The following is a 20,712-nucleotide window of genomic DNA, read 5'->3' on the forward strand; positions in this document are numbered from 1 at the left end:
CCCCCTTAGGTCAGTCAGCGGGCCCCCCCTTAGGCAAAGTTCTGGATCCGCCACTGGTTTCTTTCAAAGAATAGCTGAAATTTGATTTTTGATAAAATCCATCTCCCTTAACCAATGCATTGCAGCATAGGGAGATGCCTTCCCCCGTCGGCCTTTTTGACATTTACCTTTTGGCAGACTTTTTCTATTCCATGTCATTTAAATGTTTGCTCCTAATAACAGTGTAAGGCAAGCGCTTTTAAGATCATGATTTGAAATAATAAAGCCAGGAACAAACTCGGCGGATACGACCAATTTCCGGCACAATTTCGATTTTTTTTAAATAAAAAAAAATAAGTTTCTGAAACCCAAATAAAATTATTTGGGCGGCAAGTTTTTCAGTGGGTCGGGCGGCAATGCCAAACAAATGAAATTTTATTTTAGGCCTAATGACGGTTATCATGTTCAACATTGCACAAATATTATCATAGAATTTTTAAAAAAATGTACAAAAATCCTCAAAAAAAATAATGCCTTAGCTTAGATCATTGGTATTCTTTTCACAAAAAGTTCGTGTAAATGATTGTCAAATGAAGTTAATTATGTAAGAATGAAATGTTAAAAATAAACTAAAAAAAAATCATGCATGTTGTATGTTGTATTTTTTTTCAATTAAAAACTTTAAAATTGCGATAGTTTTATGAGCATTAAACACAGCCAGATTTGAATACAAGTTAAGAAATTCCGGTAAAGTCAATGATATCAAACAGATGTGCAATAGTAAATCAAATTGGAAAATATTGCATTTAGTTTTTATTAAAGATTAAAACTACTATTTTTTACTTCATATTTGAATCTTTACGCCAATTGCCGCTAAGAAATTAATCCAAAATTGTTTCCTTTTATTTTTATACACTTTTGGAATTATGAATCTGAATTTTATTTTCAATTAATTTACACAATTTAATTATTGTATCTTTATTCTCATCATGTATTAAATCTTAGTGTATTAAATACAGCATACTCTTTCTAATCCTTTTTGTTTATCCTTTCCAAATAACTACATTCATACCTGTGTACGCTTAAACTCACACCTGCGGCTAAATAGCTACAAGGTAAACGAATTGACCTCAAGCAGAGAAATATACAGTGACCTTTACAAAATAATTTACACACTCTGCTCACACATTATATAGTTGCATTGAAATGATTATCAAAACAATAACGGTAAATAGAACTGAAATATTTTCAGTTCAATATCAGTAAAAATGTTTAATAAATATTTTATGAAAAAAATCTCAACAATAATTAATGAAATTTATTCGAAAACATTTACCAGAGATAATTGTATAGGAGTTTAATGCAATCAATACAAAACGGTATATGCATATTCATTTTCGTTCATTCTTATATTGTGGTTAATAACTACGACCATTCGTCAGCTGTGCGCTTTTAATTACATATATTGTCGATAAGCTATAAGAGTTAAACAGATTTTATTTTTTCCCAGAATTCAACAAATCGGGCTAAAACGTCACGACCCACTCGAGAATTCAACCAAAAAAGTTACAAATACTTGATTTTCTCCGTTATTAGAAGGAATATAAATTTAAAACTTTGCAAATGTGTTTTTTATGTTAAGATGAACATAATTAGATGATAAGTAAAAATCGCGGAATTTCCCTTTAAAGCAACAGAAAGCATACTTCATGTATCAGACTTATGAAAAATGGCCAGAAGTTAATTTTATATGAGCCTGTGCCAAAAAAATAGAGGTTTTCAAATAAAGTGAGGCCTTATATAAAATGTAATATTTTACACTTACCACAATTTTCTGAAGTTGTTAAGGTATCAAAAAAACTTTAACATGTTATAAATGTACTTTTAATGGAAATATAAGTTTCAAATAGCATAACACATGTGGATAAAATGGTCTTTAGCATTGTCATGCTTAAACTAGAGGCTCTAAAGAGCCTGTGTCGCTCACCTTGGTCTATGTGACTATTAAACAAAGGAAGCAGATGGATTCATGACAAAATTGTATTTTGGTGATGGTGATGTGTTTGTACATCTTACTTTACTGAACATCCTTGCAGCTTACAATTATCTCTATCTATAATGAACTTGGCCCAGTAGTTTCAGTGGAAAATTTTAGTAAAAATTTACAATTTTATAAAAATTGTTGAAAATTGACTATAAAGAACAATAACTCCTTAGGGGGTCAATTGACCATTTCGGTCATGTTGACTTATTTGTAAATCTTACTTTGCTGAACATTATTGCTGTTTACAGTTTATCTCTATCTATAATAATATTCAAGACAATAACCAAAAACAGCAAAATTTCCTTAAAATTACCAATTCAGGGGCAGCAACCCAACAACGGGTTGTCCGATTCATTTGAAAATTTCGGGGCAGATAGATCTTGACCTGATAAACAATTTAACCCCTGTCAGATTTGCTCTAAACGCTTTGGTTTTTGAGTTATAAGCCAAAAACTGCATTTTACCCCTATGTTCTATTTTTAGCCATGGCGGCCATCTTGGTTGGATGGCCAGGTCATTGGACACATTTTTTAAACTAGATACCCCAAAGATGATTGTGGATAAGTTTGGATTAATTTGGCCCATCAGTTTCAGAGGAGAAGATTTTTGTAAAAGATTACTAAGATTTACGAAAAATGGTTAAAAATTGACTATAAAGGGCAATAACTCCTATATGGGTCAACTGACCATTTCGGTCATGTTGACTTATTTGTAAATCTTACTTTGCTGAACATTATTGCTGTTTACAGTTTATTTCTATCTATAATAATTTTCAAGATAATAACCAAAAACAGTAAAATTTCCTTAAAATTACCAATTCAGGGGCAGCAACCCAACAACGGGTTGTCCGATTTATCTGAAAATTTCAGGGCAGATAGATCTTGACCTGATAAACAATTTGACCCCCGTGTCAGATTTGCTCTAAAGGCTTTGGTTTTTGAGTTATAAGCCAAAAACTGCATTTTTCCCCTATGTTCTATTTTTAGTCATGGCGGCCATCTTGGTTGGATGGCCGGGTCATCAGACACATTTTTTAAACTAGATAACCAAAAGATGATTGTGGATAAGTTTGGATTAATTTGGCCCAGTAGTTTCAGAGGAGAAGATTTTTGTAAAAGATTACTAAGATTTACCAAAAATGGTTAAAAATTGACTATAAAGGGCAATAACTCCTATATTGGTCAACTGACCATTTCGGTCATGTTGACTTATTTGTAAATCTTACTTTGCTGAACATTATTGCTGTTTACAGTTTATTTCTATCTATAATAATTTTCAAGATAATAACCAAAAACAGTAAAATTTCCTTAAAATTACCAATTCAGGGGCAGCAACCCAACAACAGGTTGTCAGATTCATCTGAAAATTTCAGGGTAAATAGATCTTGACCTGATAAACAATTTTACCAATTTTCAGATTTGCTCTAAATGCTTTGGTTTTTAAGTTATACGCCAAAAACTGCATTTTACCCCTATGTTCTATTTTTAGCCGTGGCGGCCATCTTGGTTGGTTGGCCGGGTCACCGGACACATTTTTTAAACTAGATACCCCAAAGATAATTGTGGCCAAGTTTGGATAAATTTTGCCTAGTAGTTTCAGAGGAGAAGATTTTTGTAAAAGATTACTAAGATTTACGAAAAATGGTTAAAAATTGACTATAAAGGGCAATAACTCCTATATGGGTCAACTGACCATTTCGGTCATGTTGACTTATTTGTAGATTTTACTTTGCTGAACATTATTGCTGTTTACAGTTTATCTCTATCTATAATAATATTCAAGATAATAACCATATAACGGCAAAATTTCCTTAAAATTGCCAATTCAGGGGCAGCAACCCAACAACCGGTTGTCCGATTCGTCTGAAAATTTCAGGGCAGATAGATCTTGACTTAATAAACAATTTAACCCCATGTCAGATTTGCTCTAAATGCTTCGGTTTCAGAGTTATAAGCCAAAAACTGCATTTTACCCCTATGTTCTATTTTTAGCCATGGCGGCCATCTTGGTTGGTTGGCCGGGTAACCGAACACATTTTTTAAACTAGATACCCCAATGATGATTGTGGCCAAGTTTGGTTAAATTTGGCCCAGTAGTTTCAGAGGAGAAGATTTTTGTAAAAGTTAACGACGCCAGACGACGACGGACGACGGACGACAGACGACGGACGACAGACGACGGACGACGGACGCCGGACGCCAAGTGATGAGAAAAGCTCACTTGGCCCTTCGGGCCAGGTGAGCTAAAAAACAGGTTGTCAATTTAGACCGTTCCCCACATTTGCATATTAAAAAGCATATAAATGATATGGGAGATGGAGATATGCTTCTTTTTGCTTAAATCTGTGCTTAGATATGATAAAACATGGAGCCTGGATGTAACAAGACTGTCACTTTCAACTATATATGTAGACAGTAATGGTCTGATGCAAAGTTTATTAACTTTACTGTTTAAAACCTGAATGAAATTTCAGCCTCAAAAGGCCAATATTTTAACCTCTAGCTATCCAAAAATAGAAAGTAAAGGTAATCTGTGAAACGGAAATGGTTAAGCAGCCAGTAATAAGTGTTTTTTATATAGATTCAGTGCAATCTGTTTAGGAATACAACTTTTAAGTGCATAGAACTTCACATTTCACCTGCTGCGTATACTGACCGTTAGACTTAGACTATTAAAACAGCCTGATTTTGCACTCTTTTTATGTTTTTATCTACTTTTTTGATGTTCAGAGTTCACCAAAAAGTTAAACAACTGAAATGAATACCACAAACACAAATAGATATCAGAAAAAAACTGTCAGAGACAAATTAAGCATGCTGTTTTTGAAAAAATATTGAAAAAAGTGAAAAAGCTACATTTTGGGCATTTAACCTGAAAAGTAATTTTTTCAAAAAAATTCTATCAAATGAAAGTGAAAATCATTTCTTCTCATGATATTTGACAAATTAATACCAATAGATCATTCAGAGAAGATGCCAATGTAAAAATTCAAAATTTGCTGAAATGCACCTCTTAGGCCACAGACCACAATTAATTCCTCTATCAGTTCTTTATAACCTTTTGCATCATTAAAAAAATTGCACCATGCACTTTTGTCCAATTTTTTGTGTGTGTAATGTATAGTCCTAGTCCAAATATATATCCAAAATTCAGAAAGATTGTAGCAATTACTTTTACAAATTTAGCCAATACACATCCATACCCCTATTCACAGACAAGTCAAGAGATGTTCCGAAAACTGTAAATATTACCTTTTTGCACTTGGCCTAATCACTCATTCCATATTAAAATAAGTTAAAATACAACATCCAAAAATTTATTTCACCTCTCTTCTTTCATTTCCACCAAAAAAAAATCTAAGAAATGAGTGAGGAACCCTACTGAAAATGTACTTGGGATTCCAGTGGGATACCATTGGGATTCACTTGAATCCCAGTGGGGGAAAAACATCCGGTGGAATCCCACTGGAATGTTTTGGAGTGTCAGTGGAATCCCAATGGGAAGTTTATCCCGATGGTATCTCAGTGGCATTTCCACTGGATTATTTCTATATTTTCCAGTGGAAATTTGTACTTGGTCATTCCTAATTATCCCACTGGAATTTGGACATGTGTTTTTTATAAACATATAATTCCAGTGGGATGTTTGACTTGTCGAATTTTCATTATAAAAAATTTCAATGAATTTAGCTGATAATTAAATGATGATGGACCTGAAAAATGTTATGTGTTGCTATTTATATACATGTACATTTAAACATGTATAAAGTGACTAGAATATATATACTTATTTCACTAACAGTATTTAAGACAATTTAATTTTGAATATTTCAACAAAGGAGTTGCACTCAGGTAATTAAAATTTATTTATTTTCAAGTACAATTAATTATTAAGTCTATCTCTATATTTAGTTAAGTATTATATCATGATTATACACAAATATTATTTCCAAGCAGTCTCTTTCTTATCAATTAGTAATAGAAATGTTATGTGCCAATCTGTTTTCAATTTGCCTCTGTGAAATGGACAGGAAATGATATGTACACACTCAATGGGGCCCAATGAAGGAGACCACATGTCTTTGTATATTTCTCTTAAATTTCTACAGTTCAAAATATAAAAATAATAGATAAAAGTTGGTAAATATCAGTTATTTGTTATTATATATATCAGATATTTAAGATTAAGGTAATTAATAGTATGCTTAGGAAAACATTGCAAGGAATCAAACAACTCCCTATAGATACAACCCCAACACTGGTCAGATTCAAAATTTGAACTTGCAGCCATTACAAGAAAAGATGTCTTATTTATCTTGACCAAAATATGAATTTTACCATGGATGTAGAGTTGTGGACTAAAATTTAAAAGAGCCAAAGTTATATTATATTAACATTAAAAAGTGAAGATGTATTTTTCTGATGACATGACTATTGGATTTGTGAAAATTGATGTTTTCATATTTTTTGGATTAAATCTTCTGGTAAGTACTATTAAATTATGAATAAGTATTTCAACCTTTTTGAAAATTATGAAACTATCAATTTCCTTCAAATAAATTGTGACCATGTAGGATCAAGAAAATAACTATAAGACCATGCATTTTTTGCATATACATAATTACTATTGGATTGTCACAGTATGACACATGACTAATATATCTTTAAGACAATCTCTTCAATAAAATATTATTCAATAGTAGCTAGTTTTCGCAAAATTGGAGATCTGTAGTATGACTGTAATAATTTAATATATATAGAGACATCTTTTCCAAAAGAACAAAAAGTATTATCTTTTAAAACTTAATTAGTACATATGTACTCAATTATCATGATTGTGGATCCCACTGGAATTATTGAAATTTCATTGGGATCCCATTGAAATTTCAGTGGAAATTGCCCAGAATCACACTGGGATTTTAAAAATATCACTGAGATTCCACTGGAATCCAAGTGGGATTTTTGAAAAAATATCACTGAGATTCCACTGGAATCCAAGTGGGATTTAAAAAAATATCACTGAGATTCCACTGAGATTCCACTGGAATCTTCTAAAAAAATCCCGACAAAATTGTCCAGTGGAATTCCAGTGGGAACCAGTGGAATTCCCAAGTGAGATTTATGTGGGATTTCAGTGGAATTCCACTGATTATTTTTAGTAGGGAAGGGAAAGAAAAAAAAATTAAGGAAAAATACACTCTAATTAAAAGGAACTATATTCGTGGACAACGAAAAGCGGGGTCATTAATTGTGGTCTTGGGCCTGTAAAAGGATTGGAGGGGGTTTTATCAGATACAATAGCATCATCACGGTTGTGTAAAAGAATTATCAGCACATGTTTGATCATGTTTCAAATTTATATCAGACAAAAGTCAGGTTTCTGTTGTCGAAAGGGATTCACATTTATATTGCAATAAATTAATCAGAAGGAGGTAAAATCAGGTTGCATAAGCCATGTACAATACCGCCCCTGTACTGACACATCGATATTGAAAGTACAAGATCCACCCTGAGTTATTTGTTCTATTTTAAAACTTGTACAAAATCAGTTCAAATTCTGGGAATCCCGGATGACGTAGTTGAATCTGATTGGATAAGATAGAAAAGTGTTGAGGGGATTTTCCCCTTTCAATTTAAGAAACGCCAAGAATTTTTTGTTACTAGTCCGTCGGGCATTTTGGTTTATGAGTTTTGGTTGCCCGAGGTCTAAATGTTGTAGTCCCGGGCGTCGGGCTAGTTGATTTCTTAACCCCTGAAAGTATATATATTTTGTCATATTAAATGACCAAAATAAGTGTGATTTATTTGATGTGAAGTGTTTTAAAATGGTGTGAGAATTTGGGAATGCAATCGGTGCCATTTTTTTATTACCCTGTTTGCATTCTGTATCATTAGTGGAAGATATTAGCAGGCAAAATCGAGGGAATTGTGCAAATGATGATACAAGCATGAAAATTACCACATAGCATCATTATCATATACTTTTTAAGAAACAACTTCTGGCCATTAAAAAAAATCATTTTTTCAAGATGGCCACAGCTTTTTTCAAAAATGGCTGTTTTTTCAGTTTGAAAATACTGATTTTTTCTGGAAAACTTTTCTTTTACCTTCTTTTAGTGAAAAGCAGTTATCAGGTATCAGGTTTGGTAGCTACCTTCCTTACATGTGAAGTATTTACTAGAAATTAATATTTGACATATTTAGGGTTTGCGCATGCGCGGAAATGTAACAAAATTCATTAAAAACATTTGAACTATTTACTATAAAATTCGTAAGGGTTCCACGGAACCCGGTGTCTCGCCTACTTTTTCTGTTAATCGCAGACTCAACAAAAATGAGGAAAAACATCAATAAAAATTTCCCTCACGATACTGTCTTTTGATTGAAAGAAGCTTCCAAGTTTGGTAAAAAAATCCAGGATAGTTTATGAATCTAATAAATGTTTTATAAACTTTAACTGCAGACTGTATGTAATGTTAACTGGAAGAAAAACTAAGTCCATTTATAAGTAAAATACGGAAAAAGTGATTTTTTTTTTTACAAAATTTACTTCTGAATAATATCTTATGATCAGAAATAAGCTTTTGTCTAAGTTTGGTAGAAATCCAGGATAGTCAGTCAGGGGTACTACTTGTACAAGTGTATTTTATTTACTTGAAGAAGTAAAAAAAAATATACACATATAAGTAAATAAATAATGTTTGAATAATCTCCCCTTAATTTTCTAAAAAATTTACTTGTATAAGTAAATTTTTCTTACAATCCCACAAAAATCCTCAAGTTTTGAGATGTAAAATCATGCCTTTAATGATTTTTCCCAGGTTTGCTCAAATTTTTTCATTAAAGTTCAATGTTTCATCTCATTAATTCATCAAAGAAACTGATTGAGCAAAGATCTTGTATATTTGCGCAAGGCAATCGAAAATTGCTCCTTTGGGGCTTGTAAATGAGCAGTGTTATGAAGATAACAGACAAATGAAATTTTCATTGTCCATGAAATTACACTTAAATGATTAGTAAAGACATCTGTAAAGAGTACACAATTTAAAATTCTATTAGAGCAAAGAAATCTTAAGAATTCAAGAAAAGAAGAAAGGATGATTTTTTTACTTATACAAGTAAAAAATTCTGAATGCCTAAGGGACATAACTAAACAATTTTTTTTTTACCTATACAAGTAAATAAAATTCACTTGTATAAGTATCCTACAAATTTACTTATATATGTATATTTTTTTTTACTTCTTCAAGTAAATAAAATACACTTGTACAAGTAGTACCCCTGACTGATAGTTTAAGAACATTATAAAAATTTTAAAAACTTAAACCACAGAGTGAATGTTTTGTTTCTGGCAAAAAAACTAAGTCCATTTATAAGTAAAATACGGAAAAAGTGAATTTTTTTTTACAAAATTTACTTCTGAATAATATCTTATGATCAGAAATAAGCTTTTGTCTAAGTTTGGTAGAAATCCAGGATAGTTTAAGAACATTATAAAAATTTTAAAAACTTAAACCACAGAGTGAATGTTTTGTTTCTGGCAAAAAAACTAAGTCCATTTATAGGTAAAATACGGAAAAGTGAAAATTTATTTTTACAAAATTTTCTTCTTGATACTATCTTATGATCATAAACAAGCTTCTGTCCAAGTTTGGTACAAATCAAGGATAGTTTATGAAAGTTATTAAAATTTTAAAAACTTTAACCACAGAGTGAATGTAATGTTTCCTCGCAGAAAAACTAAGTCCATTTATAAGTAAAATACGGAAAAAATGGAATTTTATTTTTACAAAATTTACTTCTGGATACTTTCTTATGATCATAAACAAGCTTCTGTCCAAGTTTGGTAGAAATTCAGTATAGTTTAAGAAAGTTATTAAAATTTCAAAAACTTTAACCACAGAGTGAATATTTGTGGACGCTGCCGCCGCCGACGACGGAATGTAGGATCGCTTAGTCTCGCTTTTTCGACTAAAGTCGAAGGCTCGACAAAAATTAGGGTTTTGGGATTTTCAATGATATGATTTGGTTTGATAACATTTTTCAATGTTATGATGCACATAATTTAACAATGTTGCGCATGCGCAAACTATTTATAGACAATGTATGCACAACCATGGCACACAGGTATAAATCGTAGTTCATCTCATTACTTTAAAAATTGAGACTCTTGTACAGCTGTTTAAGTAGGTGTAACATCTATGATACCACTGTTTAAAAACAATAAAATTGAGAAGGGAAATGGGGAATGTGTCAAAGCGACAACAAAGCCCATTCAGTTACAATGATCAGGTGTTCGATGGATAAGGTGTAAAATATGGTTAATACGAGAGAAATATAAAAAGTAACGGCAGATCAGCCACTTTTGGTAATGGCTGTTCAGTTGGAATGGCCTCAGATTTGTACAGAGAAGATAAGTTACGTCATGTGAGGTGGATTTCACATTTAAATGACTTGCTTTAAAATTCTGATCGGCTACAAAGTAACAACACTTGGTCAGCACCTCATAAGGAACATTCATGCAATGTTTGGTTTTATTCCATTCAGTGGTTCTCTACAAGAAGTCATTTGTATGCATTTCCCATAGGGTCCTATATTAAACTAAGTCCCCCGCTGGCAGCAATCTTGGATAATGGATCGGCTACAAAGTAACAACACTTGGTCAGCACCACATTAGGAACATTCATGCCATGTTTGATTTCATTCCATTTAGTGGTTCTCTAGAAGAAGTCATTTGTATGCATTTCCCATAGGGTCCTATGTTAAACTAAGTCCCCCGCTGGCGGCCATCTTGGATGATGGATCGGCTACAAAGTAACAACACTTGGTCAGCATCCCATAAGGAACATTCATGCTATGTTTGGTTTTATTCCATTCAGTGGTTCTCTAATAGAAGTCATTTGTATGCATTTCCCATAGGGTCCTATGTTAAACTAAGTCCCCGGCTGGCGGCCATCTTGGATGATGGATCAGCAACAAAGTAACAACACTTGGTCAGCACCTCATAAGGAACATTCATGCCATGTTTGGTTTCATTCCATTCAGTGGTTCTCTAAAAGAAGTCATTTGTATGCATTTCCCGTAGGGTCCTATGTTAAACTAAGTCCCACGCTGGCGGCCATCTTGGATGATGGATCGGCTACAAAGTAACAACACTTGGTCAGCACCCCATAAGGAACATTCATGCTATGTTTGGTTTTATTCCATTCAGTGGTTCTCTAAAAGAAGTCATATGTATGCATTTCCCATAGGGTCCTATGTTAAACTAAGTCCCCTGCTGGCGGCCATCTTTGATGATGGATCGGCTACAAAGTAACAACACTTAGTCAGCACCACATAAGGAACATTCATGCCATGTTTGGTTTCATTCCATTCAGTGGTTCACTAGAAGAAGTCATTTGTATGCATTTCCAATAGGGTCCTATGTTAAACTAAGTCCCCGCTGGTGGCCATCTTGGATAATGGATCGGCTACAAAGTAACAACACTTGGTCAGCACTCCATAAGGAACATTCATGCTATGTTTGGTTTCATTCCATTTAGTGGTTCTCTAGAAGAAGTCATTTGTATGCATTTCCCATAGGGTCCTATGTTAAACTAAGTTCCCCGCTGGCGGCCATCTCGGATGATGGATCGGCTACAAAGTAACAACACTTGGTCAGCACCCCATAAGGATAATTCATGCTATGTTTGGTTTTATTCCATTCAGTGGTTCTCTAAAAGAAGTCATTTGTATGCATTTTCCATAGGGTCCTATGTTAAACTAAGTCCCGGCTGGCGGCCATCTTGGATGATGGATTGGCAACAAAGTAACAACACTTGGTCAGCACCTCATAAGGAACATTCATGCCATGTTTGGTTTCATTCCATTCAATGGTTCTCTAAAAGAAGTCATTTGTATGCATTTCCCATAGTGTCCTATGTTAAACTAAGTCCCCCGCTGGCGGCCATCTTGGAAGATGGATCGGCTACAAAGTAACAACACTTGGTCAGCACCTCATAAGGAACATTCATGCCATGTTTGGTACCATTCCATTCAGTGGTTCTCTAGAAGAAGTTCAAAATGTAAATTGTTAACGACGACGACGACGGACGACGACGGACGACGGACGCCAAGTGGTGAGAAAAGCTCATTTGGCCCTTCGGGCCAGGTGAGCTAATAAAAAGATAAAGTAGGTCAAAGACACTAAAATTGTTTTATAACATTAAACATTTTAGGATCGACAGTAAAAGAAGCTGTAAGGTATTTATTTTCTTGTTCTAATAATTTTGATTAGCAAACTAGATAAAAATAAAGCATCGTTTAGATTTTAAAAATAAAACGAAATATACATTATATCGAACATCCTTTTATTTAATGCAGTCGTTCTGTTTTTATTTATTTCCCTTTACTCATTCCTGATTTCCGTTAATATTTCTAGAAGTTTAAAAACAACAAAATTAGGACCTGTCGTTCAATTGGCCAACGATATAATTGCATCTAGCCATTTGACCAGTTGACGACTTGCATATATATTTGATTGCACATTTAAAGTTCGAATGAATTTTATTTAATAGCTGCTTTGGAATAATGTCAGATTTGATAGAAATAAGTGTGAAGTATATGTAACACATAGTTTTGTTCAAAACAGAATGTTGTAAGACATATAAAAAGAAAGTGGTGATCAATTTAAGTTTGTTAGCTTTATTTGATTAAAAAATAAGTTATAAAATATTACAACAAGAGTGCACACGCTGAAATGTCTCGCCTTCTTTACTAATTATTGATATTATGTTGATAGTCCTAAGTATAAAACTTTATTAAAAACTGTCACATAAACTTAGCATTAACCAAGATAACTAAACAAAGACCAATGAACCATGAAAATGAGGTCAATGTCAGATGAACCATGCCAGGCAGACATGTACAGCTAACAATGCTTCCATACAACAAATATAGTTGACCTATTACTTATAGTTTAAGAAAAATAGACCAAAACACAAAAACTTAACACTGAGCAATGAACCGTGAAAATGAGGTCGAGGTCAAATAAAACCTGCGGGACTGACATATAGATCATAAAATATTTCCATACACCAAATATAGTTGACCTATGGCATATAGTATTAGATAAAAAGACCAAAACTCAAAAACTTAACTTTGACCACTCAACCATGAAAATGAGCTCAAGGTCAGATGACATCTGCCCGCTAGACATGTACATCTTACAATCATTCCTAATTTCCATACAACAAATATAGTAGATCTATTGCATAAAGTATGAGAAAAACAGACCAAAACACAAAAACTTAACTATAACCACTGAACCATGAAAATGAGGTCAAGGTCAGATGACACCTGCCAGTTGGACATGTACACCTTACAGTCTTTCCATACACCAAATATATACTAGACCTATTGCTTATAGTATCTGAGATATGGACTTGACCACCAAAACTTTACCTTGTTCACTGATCCATGAAATGAGGTCGAGGTCAAGTGAAAACTGTCTGACGGGCATGAGGACCTTGCAAGGTACGTATATACCAAATATAATTATCCTATTACTTATGATAAGAGAGAATTCAACATTACAAAAAATCTGAACTTTTTTTTCAAGTGGTCACTGAACCATGAAAATGAGATCAAGGACATTTGACATGTGACTGACGGAAACTTCGTAACATGAGGCATCTATATACAAAGTATGAAGCATCCAGGTCTTCCACCCTCTAAAATATAAAGCTTTTAAAAAGTTAGCCAACGCCGCCGCCGTAGCCGCCGTAGCCGGATCACTATCCCTATGTCGAGCTTTCTGCAACAAAAGTTGCAGGCTCGACAAAAATGTACGATAAATTTGTCAAATTTGATACCACTTGTGAAAGGCATGCATATAATCATTATAGGCCCAAAATAATCAAATCAAAGTTAAGATTGAATATTTTTATAATAAAATTGTGTGTGTGTTAATGACAGTGCTAGTGGGATGAGTAGCACCAGCACAATAGTCAGAACATCTGTGTTGGTACCATAGTAAACGGGTATAAAGAGTTACTCTAGTCCGTTCGTCCCGAACGTCAAAAAAAGGGTTCCGTTCTCTTAACTTTAGTTGCCTCAACCAAATACTACAAAACTTATACACAAAATAAAAAGGAAGATGTGGCATGAGTACCAATAAGAACTCTCTACAAAAGACTAGATGACACAGAAATTAACAGCTATAAGTCATCCTACGGCCTTCAACAATGAGCAAAGTCCATACCGCATAGTCAGCTATAAAAGGCAACGAAATGACGATGTAAAATAATTCAAACGAGAAAAGAAATGGACAAATTTATGTACAAAAAATGAACAAAAACAAATATGTAACACATAAACAAACGACAATCCATGAATTACAGTCTCCTGACTTGGGACAGGCACATACAAACAAAATGAGGCGGATTTAACATGCTAGCGAGATCCCCACCCTCCACCTACATGACCTAATGTTGCATGAGTGCCAAAGAAGAACTCTCCACAAGAGACCAGATGACACATAAATTAACAACTATATGTCCCCATACGGCCTTCAACAATGAGCAAATAGATATAGGAAGATGTGGTATGAGTGCCAATGAGACAACTATCCATCCAAATAACAATATTTAAAAGTAAACCATTAAAGGTCAATGTATGGCCTTCAACACGTAGCCTTGGCTCACACTGAACCACAAGCTATAAAGGGCCCCAAAATTACTGGTGTAAATTGTAAAATCATTCAAACGGCAAAACCAACGGTCTAATCCATATAAGAAACGAGAAACACGTATAAATTACATAAACAAACGACAACTAATGTACATCAGATTCCTGACTTAGGACAGGTGCAAACATTTGCAGCGGGATGAAACAATAGTATAACATCACAACATAGAAAAACACACGATAAAACGAAATTCAAACTAGAAAAGAAACAGACATTAATGTATAGGCTCCTCACTTGCGACAGGCACATGCATACTGAATAAGGCGGGGTTGAACATGTTAGCGGGGTCTTCACAATCTCCCTAACCTGGGACAATGCTTATTTCCACATAAAAAAATTAAATTTGAAATTTGGTAGCGTCACTTTTACCGTTCATGAGTTATCATGTTCCTTTAAAAACATAGAAAATGCTGAATTTTTCGTTTTGGTTCTTTTTGATAAGTTTGACTCAACCAAATGTTATAAACCTGATACGTAATGCTTATTAGACGTGTTAGATAAATGAATTCTTTTTACAAACAACTAACGAGACTCGAGAGACAAGAAACATTTTAAAGGGGTCCTCAAAAGATGTACAATAGTGTTTATTTTCTATTGATAACATAATTCATGTTATGACTGATTCATAAGGAAGCAAGTACCAAAGATTTAGAAGGCTTTTGGCATTAACTCAGAATCTGATTCTGATTCCAAGTAAAATAAACAAAATATACTAGTATATGACTCGTTTGTTTTTGTTAATATATCGCTATGTCATAAAAAATTAACAGATACAATACAGACGTTCAAATTCATGATACATGTACTTTGAGTTTTTCTCTGAACTGCAAAACATTACTCATCGAGTGAGGTAGCATGGACGGACCCTGGATGGGGATATTCTAGGAGTATAGTAAGAACTCGATCCCCCGTTTTTTACCATTTTTTTTAAATTATTTAATTATGTGAAAGTTTAGTGGTGTTCAAGGTTATGGATTCCTCTTATCAAATTGGTTTGATACGCACTTAGATAGCAATGATAAAAGGTGTTATTGTAACGTGTAAATCAAGAATATTATTTTATTTTTTTGAGATGGTCCCTAATTTAAATGTCTCAACTGAAGACTCTACTAGATACCCTAAGGAACATTCAGTCAAATTTTGAAGGTAGTTTCAGAGGAGAAGTTTTTTTAAATAGTTTACGATGACGACAGACGACGGACGACGATGGACGCCAAGTGATGGCATAAGCTCACATGGGGCCTAACTTTGACCAATCATGACAATGAACCATGAAATTGAGGTCAATATAAAATTAAGGAGATGTGGTATGATTTTCAATGATACAACTATCCACCATGTTTCAAATACGTTGATATACGAAATAATAGGTCACAGTAAGGCCTTTAACGATGAGAAAAACCCGAAACATATATTTGGCCACAAAACTCCCCGACATGAAAAGATTTCATCAACTCTGCCATACAGACATCTATGCCATGCAGTCGTTTTAAATACCAAGATTAATTAATGTTTTAAGTACCTTGGAAACAAACACTTACTATGAAAACATAACATTGACCTATAATCATTGATAATGGTTTACTTTTACAAATTGTGACTTGGATGGAGAGTTGTCTCATTGGCACTCATACCATATCTTCTTATATCTAAACACAAAAACTCAACATTGACCAATTCACCATAAAAATCAGGTCAAAATCAGGTGAAAACTGCCAGACAGACATGCATCACTTTACAAAAATTATATCAATTGGATATAGTTCATAATTTATCTACTGTTTATATAGCAGCTGAGATACTGACTAGACAACGGAAATTGTACCTTGATCAGTGATCCATGACATGAATGGATTGTAATCCCTACGTCTCACACTATAGGTCTTTGTCACAGGTGAAACAAATATTATTGGTTTCTAACAATATTATGTCAGAGTGTAGTCTATAATGGCTTCCCCTTTTCTTGGGGAAATAATTCTAGCAAGGTAGAATATTGCCTCCAAGTACTGATAAACATGTACTATAACTTCCTACAGAAGACCATACATGGGATCAAGGGTCCGGAAACGGTCTTATTTGCCAGTCATGTCCTAATCTGAAACTATAATGTCCTAAACTTTTTATTGGGATTTAGGTCAAATTTTATTTTTCAACAGTAATATTTTCGGTCATTTCGTTGAGATCGACTTTCAAAATCGCCATTTTGAACATATTTTTGTTTTGTTATCGACTTCCTGTAATTAAACTGCCACTTTATTAAAGTGTTATAATCCTGAGGGCCCTCCTAATAACTATATTAATGCCTTGGGGAGCTATTGGCTAATGATTGCTAATCTCTTTACCTGTGTTTTTAATTCACACCTGGCAATTAATCACAAGCTCCAAACTATTATTATAAAGAAATAAAAATTCCATACCAACTGGCTTCATTATTTAATTACTCAACAGGTCAGACAATTGTCAATTATGATTTAAAATTAAATTAAAACTTGGTTTAATTTATGTAGAAAAAAATATTTTTTTACTTCTAACACACGTGCTTTGTTTACTATGTAATACGCATGCTTGAAATTCTCTTCCACAGATTTAAACAATAAATCGTAAATTTAAAATAATTTCATCCTAAATAAAGCTAGAGCAACTATTTTAATTAATATTCTTACACTATTAAAGGTAAAATATTTAAAAGCCGATGATTTCCTGTGATTTGGATAAACAGAACTAATCCCGGATATGAGTCCGGAATTGTTCGTTTTATTATTGTCGCAGTACATCCGGTTTGAATTTTGACTTCAGAATCGAAAGAAACGTAAGCGATAACTGAGAATATAATCGTTTTGAGTCATTAAAATCATTTTATTTTTGAACTGTTGCCTTCCCTTAATTGCTCTTGATCGATTTTTGGAAAATGGTAGGACAAATCATGAAGTAAATGCGATGCAACAGTGAAACAAGTTTGTTGATGCTACAAACATGACGATCGAGTATGAGCATACTCATAATGAGTCTCATGCAGTAATGTGATTTTGACAATCATCTTTTGAAAAGGGGCATCAACTTTTAAGTAGTATGAAAATGACCGAAATTAGGTGAAAAAATTTCCGGATCCTTGCATGGGATGGTACTTACTATGTGGTGTATTTCATATATAGGAAATCTGCTAACACTATATAGCTCCATAGTTTGTTATTATCTATTTTATAGTGATAAATCTCATCAATACATTGTAGTTAATTGCATGACGTCATACAGATACTTTATAACGTGTTGTTATTCTGAAATTCCTAGAGTTATCATCAACTTATAATGAAATAAAAATTACCTTCTATCCCTATTCCAGCAGTCACACCTGAAGATTTTTCTGACATGACAGTCTAAAAAACAAGGAATATGCAGTGTCAATATATGTTTACATTGTCTTATGGGGGCCTGTTATAGCGGACTATGCGGTATGAAAGGCTTTGCTCATTGTTGAAGGCCGTACGTTGACCTATAGTTGTTAATGTCTGTGTCATTTTGGTCTGTTGTGGACAGTTTTCTCATCGGCAATCATACCAAATCTTCTTTTTTATAGTACTCATTTCACAGACACTGAACTTGTTGAACTATTAGATTTATAAAATATCAACCCTCCCAAATATATCTATATGAAACATATTTTTCAGGAAATATATGTGGCCCAGAGTAAAAAGAGAGATATAGTTTGAAGTGATACAGGTGTTTTTTTTTAATTTGGATCATCCCCTTGTAGACATATACTTGCTTCATGTTGATTTGCAAATGCCATCCACGCCAAGGGACAAGAAAAGCTCACTAGGCCCTATTGGAAAGGTGTGCTAAATAAGTAGGCTTAGCATCACTGTTATAACTCTATTTACTGCAGAGTTGAGGACCACTGTTTGATAAATACAAGTCACAGAGTATACCTCAAACCTGGTAGCAAATTCTTTCACACTTTCATGATTGTACTAGGTATTTAGTAGAATACTGCATTGTACTTTAAGCTTGGCTTACTAAAAATTTTACAATCGCTAATCGAGTTTACCTAAAGATGTGGAGCTATGTAAAAATATTCCTGAGGAAGTAATATTAGTTATCTTGGTGTAATCAGGGGTGTACAGAATTTTACACAGTTGTTGAAAATTCATACACCCTGAGGCGCATTTATTTCTTATGAACAGTTCCCATACGGCAATCCTCGGTAGAATCCACTACTCTCCTTGGAATTGGCCGAGTTAAGAGGAATGAAACAATTCCTTTATTCCTTTCTAAACCGGGATGTGAAATTGAAAAATGCTTATGGAAATTCAATAAAGATGTTGCTGCATATTGTCAAATACTGTTTTGGTGGGAAATTCATAAAAAAATTTTTTTTTTTTAAATTTTTTCTGGATTTTTTTTTTTTTTTTAATTTTTCAAATTTTTATCCTCAAATATAATTATTTAGTTTTGATTTTTTTTTTTTTTTATATTGGCAAATTATTGATTTTTTTTCTTTGATTTTTTGGCAAAATTTTATTTATCCTGGGTGAACAAGGGTGGGGTGTTATTTACACTGCGGTAATTAACCAACCAGATTGCAGTATTTTTGCTGCATAAGAAATAAAAACAAGAATGTGTCCATAGTACAAGAATGCCCCACTCGCACTATCATTTTCTATGTTCAGTGGACCGTGAAATTGGGGTCAAAACTTTAATTTGGAATTAAAATTAGAAAGATCATATCATAGGGAACATGTGTACTAATTTTCAAGTTGATGTAACTTTAACTTCATCAAAAACTACCTTGACCAAAAACTTTAACCTGAACTTCGCACTATCATTTTCTATGTTCAGTGGACCATGAAATTGGGGTCAAAACTATAATTTGGCATTAAAATTAGAAAGATCATATCATGGGGAACAAGTGTACAGTCAAACCTGATTAAACCGGACCCTGAATAAACCGGTTTCCTGTCCATTCTGGCCAAAAATGAAAGTCCCATATTTTTCCATTCAAATTCTTTGTTAAAATACTCTCTGTAAACCGGAGCCTGTGTATTCCGAATTCCGGTCTAATTATGAAGTCCCAATACTCTTAATTACATTAATTATTACCTGTCAAAACTGGTTTGTCTAATTAATTTCAATGATCGATATACAATCAAAACATATTTGTTTATACAATATATGGCTTTTCGTGATAATTTATAATTAGTCAGGTGTCAAACTGTGAACCTACAATCATACAGTAGTGAGCTGTATTATTTATTAAAACATTTTAAACGTGTCAATTAAACGAAAAGACACACCGAATATATCTCAGATTGAACTTACGTTTTAACTTGGATAAACAAATTAAAATCGCGGAGTAAGAAATTCACATCGTGATTTCGAAATCCTGGGTTCCCTGTTGTGAACCCCTAAACAAATGACCTTGATAATGAAAAACACCTGGATGACAACATTCAATGGATATTGTACACTGTACGACAACGTTTCGAAAATGATGAAATTACGTTTGATAATATTCTGGCTTGTTAATCGGCCATTCAAACATTACAAATTATTGATCATGGGAGTAAATCGAAACTCTTGTCTTACAATCCAAACAACGCAGCATTATGATGCAAATGCAAACAATGAAAAACGAAGTAAAAGTATTTTAATTTATCAGATATAATTTATAATCAGAGAGAACTTTTACATGCAAAATGTCGGACGTCACAAGTCATTAACTTCCGGTCAAAACGGAAACCTGAATAAACCGGCTCACTGTCCAAACAGGCCGGTTTATACATGTTTTACTGTACTAAGTTTCAAGTTGATTGGACTTCAACTTCTTCAAAAACTACCTTGACCAAAAACTTTAACCTGAAGTGGAAGGACGAATGGAGGCACAGAAGGACGGACGGACGAACGGAGGCACAGACCAGAAAACATAATGCCCCTCTTACTATCGTAGGTGGGGCATAAAAATTATG

General features: G+C 33.5%; 1 protein-coding gene across 1 annotated transcript in view; it reads right to left on the minus strand.

Moving 5' to 3' along the window:
• LOC139497742 (uncharacterized) overlaps window positions 1-20,712 on the minus strand; it is a 99,486-nt gene that overhangs the window by 58,165 nt on the left and 20,609 nt on the right. The window contains exon 8 of the mRNA XM_071285977.1: window positions 18,072-18,123. Coding sequence (XP_071142078.1) covers window positions 18,072-18,123 — 52 coding nt within the window. The remainder of the gene's footprint in view (window positions 1-18,071; window positions 18,124-20,712) is intronic.

The sequence above is a fragment of the Mytilus edulis genome, chromosome 12, assembly GCF_963676685.1.
Source record: "Mytilus edulis chromosome 12, xbMytEdul2.2, whole genome shotgun sequence".
Classification (NCBI taxonomy): Eukaryota; Metazoa; Mollusca; class Bivalvia; order Mytilida; family Mytilidae; genus Mytilus; species Mytilus edulis.